At 46.4% G+C, this 4600-nt stretch overlaps 1 protein-coding gene across 1 annotated transcript; it reads left to right on the top strand.

Moving 5' to 3' along the window:
- The first annotated feature begins 2906 nt into the window (after window positions 1-2906).
- On the top strand, window positions 2907-3659 carry LOC126235174 (uncharacterized). Its single transcript, XM_049943936.1, has one exon. The coding sequence runs from the start codon at window positions 2907-2909 to the stop codon at window positions 3657-3659; it is 753 nt and encodes a 250-aa protein (XP_049799893.1).
- The last annotated feature ends 941 nt before the right edge of the window (window positions 3660-4600 follow it).

The raw sequence follows: 4600 nt of genomic DNA, 5'->3' as shown, positions 1-4600 counted from the left end.
TAATATGATGGGGTGCTCCACTAATTCCCACATATCAGTGACAGCCTTTGAAAGCACAAATAATTTTTCACAGCAACCAACAGTGCCACAAGATTTAGGAGATATGGCCTTGAAGGGTGGTACACCACTCGCAGATCCTAAAGGAGACACTGAAGATCTACCTATTGAGATCCTGATTGGAGCTGATTATTACTGGAGAATCGTGACTTTGGAACAACCAGTCAAGGTATCACCATCATTGGTTCTTCTCCCAACAATGTTTGGATATGTTCTCAGTGGAAACAGATCTAGCACCACCGTCAACAGAGCAAATGTCAACTTTATTCAGGGCAGCTGCAGTGATATATCTGATGAGTCAGTGCGCCGATTTTGGGACCTGGAGACAATCGGGATAACAGGACATCAAGAGCGAGCATTAAAACCCATGGACCACGCTATTTATCAGGAATTCCGAGAATCATACTGTGTGGAATATGGCCGCAGAGTTGTATCTCTGCCTCGAAAGAAGGATATGCCTCTCTCCTGCAACCGCACAACTGCTGAAGCGCGTCTTCGCTCCTTACAAAACAAGCTGCGAGGGAATGAAGAGCTGAAGGTCATTTACCACGAGACCATGTCGAAATATATTGAGAAGAACCAAGTAGAGGTAGCACCTGAGGACTGTACTGTTGGAAACACATTCTACCTGCCACACCACATTGTGAAGAAATGCATCAGTGGAAGTGTGAAGTACAGAATAGTCTTCGATGCATCCTCACATGAGCCAGAGTCTCTATCGCTGAATGGTGCCCTCGAAAAGGGACCAAATTTACTTCCGGATATTCTAGCAATCTTACTACGATTCCGCACACTTCCAGTGGGATTAGTGTGTGATGTGGACCAAGCTTTCCTGCAGTTAACGTTGAAAGAAGAAGACAGAGACCTGACGAGGTTCGTTTGGTATCGTGTTGAGCAAGCTGGAAGTGGTGCCTACATGACCACAAATGACGTGATTACATATCGCTTCAAACGTTTGCCATTTGGACTTGCACCAAGCCCATTCCTGTTGTCAGCTGCCGTAAGGGAGCTAGCAGCACTAAATAGTGAAAAATATCCACTATCTTCAGGACTTGTAAACAAGTCAGTGTTCATGGACGATTTCGTAGCGAGTGTTAGAGACAGCGACACCGCTGCAACTGTTTACCATGAACTGACAGAACTTTTCCAGCAGATAAGTCTTCCATTGTCCAAATGGGCGACTAATTCAAATGATCTGAAGGCAATATGGGATGTCAAAGGCGTTGAAACAAAGGCCACAACCCAAGTTTTAGGAATTAATTGGAACACAGAAGATGACTCTATCTGCAGTGACTACGAGAAGATAGCTGAAAATCTAACGGACAAACTGGCTACCAAGAGAAATGTTCTTCGACCAGCTGCTCAGTTTTATGACCCCCTGGGTGTGTACACTCCTGTTGGGCTCGTTTCAAAGATAATTTTCCAAGACACATGGCTGAGGGGTCTTACATGGGAGGAAGTTTTGCCCACAGATCTTGCATGTCATTGGCACTCATGGGTCTCAAAGCTTCATCACTTGTCATCACTACATATTCCTAGATGGATAGGGACGCTGGGCACAGGTGGCTCTGCGGAGGTGCATGTACTCTGTGATGCATCTGAAAGAGCCTACGGCGCTGTTTTATATATAAGGACATCTACTGAAACTGGATACACTGTGCACCTTGTCTGTAGCAAGAACAGACTGGCTCCTATCAAGAAGGTAACTCTACCCAGGTTGGAGTTACTTGCTGCATTGGTCGGATCACGACTCCTTCATTACTTTTGCCAGGAAACAGGGTTTGATGCCAACAGAGCTACCTTGTGGAGCGACTCAACAGTCACTTTGGAATGGGTACGGAGTGATCCAAACAAATGGAAAACATTTATCTGTAATCGTGTGACAGAGATATTGACATACACCACACCCAGCCAATGGAGGCATTGTCCGGGAAGCCAAAATCCTGCAGATCATCTCACGCGGGGGACTAGAAGCAAATCTGCTAGCCACTCTTGATATCTGGTGGGGTTGTCCACCATGGCTTTCAGAAGACAAGCAGTTCTGGCCACTGGAAATCTTATCCCCATCTCCATCAATGCCAGAAGCCAAAACGAGAGCAAATGTCACTCTGATCAGCATCACTGAACCACTACTGGACATTGCAAGGTTTAGTTCATATTGGCGAGTACTGCATATAACTGCCTTTGGATTTCGATTTATCAGCACAACAAGAAACAAAAATAGAATCTTTGGCAGTTTTAGTGCATTGGAATTGCAAAATGCCCGCACCTACTGGATCAGAAGAGTTCAAGAGGAACTATTCACTAGTGAACTGTCTGCATTGCGTAAGGAAGAACAATTGCCCAAGGAATCAAAGATTGCTCGATACAATCCCTTTATATCGGATGGCATCCTTCGTCTTGGTGGTAGGCTGCAATGTGCTGCACTGTCACACTCAGAGAAGCATCCAGTTATATTGGATGGACGTCACCATTTCACTGAGCTTCTCATCAGACACACACATGTAAGACTGCATCATCTCGGTGTGCGGATTGTGTTAGGGGAACTGCGAGAAGAATTTTGGATTCTGCGAGGACGACAAGCTGTTCGGAGAGTTCTTCACTCTTGCCTACCATTCAAGATAATACACAGTCGCAGGTATGAAGAGATGGAGGCCCCACTACCACTGGACAGAGTTCAGCCTTCAAGACCATTTGCAGTAACAGGCATCGATTTTGCCGGACCATTATATGTCAAATCTGGACATCAAACAAAAAAGTCCTACATGGTCCTATTCACATGTGCAACAACACGGGCCGTTCATATTGAACTTGCAACTGACATGTCCACTGACAGATTTTTGATGGCCATGCAACGCTTTGCAGGACGTAGGAGCCTACCAGTCACTGTCTACTCAGACAATGCTACAACATTCCATGCAGCCAACTCAGAACTGGCAGAGCTTTTCAAAACCATGCAGCATACTGACGTACAGCTCTACTGTGCCCACCATGGAATCACTTGGAAATTCATACCACCACGTGCGGCTTGGTGGGGAGGCTGGTGGGAACGCATGATAGGCTCAGTCAAGTGCCTGAGGAAAGTTCTTGGTCGCTCCCAGGTGGATGAAGAGAGCTTAAACACCACCTTGATCAGCATAGAAGCCGCAATAAACTCAAGACCCATCACTCAAGGAGAGAGTGACACTGCACTGACGCCAGCCCACTTTCTAACTGGTGGGAAATTAGTAACAATTCCATGTGGGCCAGAGCCAGCAACTAGAAAGGACCTTGCCAAGGAGTTCCGACTCAGACAAAAGGTCAATGACGACATCTGGCGCAGGTGGAAGAGAGAATACCTCCTGCTGCTAAGACAATATCGTGAGGTGAAGGGATACCCTTCGCAGAGGAAACCGAGAATTGGAGAGGTTGTTCTGCTCCAAGAAGACAGCAAACCACAGCACTTGTGGAAGAGGGCTGTGGGAGAAGAAGTGCGGCATGGCAGAGACAGTAAAATATGGTGCATCATCCTCCGCCAGCCAGATGGTATGAAGATCTGTCGACCGGTCCAGCTGGTCATCCCCCTCGAGATGGACCAGGGTGGGGAGGATGTTGGGGAATGAAGACTCGTACGCCATCTGTTGATGTTCTGTTAAGTCTGTACATTGTGCTGCCCTCTGCAGCGGATATATTTCAACTGTAAAATGGACGTGTGAGAATAAAGGTGTGTGTGAGCAGAAGTTTACTGTGTCCTTGATTTCGCTAGTGTGTAGCAACAGCAGCTGAAGCAGCAATTTGAGCAGCGGTTGGCACTATTTTGACACAATGTTACAAATCGTTTACTTCATGGACACCTCGGAGCCAGACGCCATAGGAGTGCAATCCACTGACTCCAAACGATCGCCATCTGTGACTTCAGTGGTGTCAAGTAAGAGCTCATTGGAGAGCAGCGTGGAGGTCTCTTGTGTTTCGTGATGAAATCTGGTTCTGCCTCGGTGTCATTATTGGCTGTGTGTTATTTAGAAGGAGGCCACTTGAGGGCCGGCAATTAACCTGTCTGCGCGTTGGATGTACTGGACCTACATCTGGAGTTACGAAGTGCGATTTCGGATGTCAGCTGGAGCACTCTCAAGGTTATCCTACGCATACTGGCTGCAAATTTGTACGTCAGTCTGGTGATTCGACCTTTTTTGCTGCCCTTCATGAACACCATTTCACTTTTGTAACCCAAGATGCTCTATAGAGTGTCAACATTTTGCCTTGCCTTAAATAATTATTTGCTCGATGTAAATTTACTGAAAGAAAACTCAAATCCTCATTAACCGTTATCCTGCAACCCTCACACACTCACGACACACACATGTGCTGCGAAAACCACGAACAGCGTCGCCCGAATACGGAATATAGGTGCAGGAGGCAGGGCTATACGCTGTTACCAGGCAATCAAAAGTTTCCTTCTTTGAGCCGGCGACAATGTCGTGCCTAATTTTACTTTAAAAAATATGAAACAGGGTGTTACAAAATGATTGAGGTGGAGAGGTGGTTATCTCAAATGAGTCCTACG

The sequence above is a fragment of the Schistocerca nitens genome, chromosome 1, assembly GCF_023898315.1.
Source record: "Schistocerca nitens isolate TAMUIC-IGC-003100 chromosome 1, iqSchNite1.1, whole genome shotgun sequence".
NCBI lineage: Eukaryota > Metazoa > Arthropoda > Insecta > Orthoptera > Acrididae > Schistocerca > Schistocerca nitens.
The sequence above is the reverse complement of the archived record's forward strand: the minus strand, read 5'-3'. Positions and strand labels throughout refer to the sequence as shown.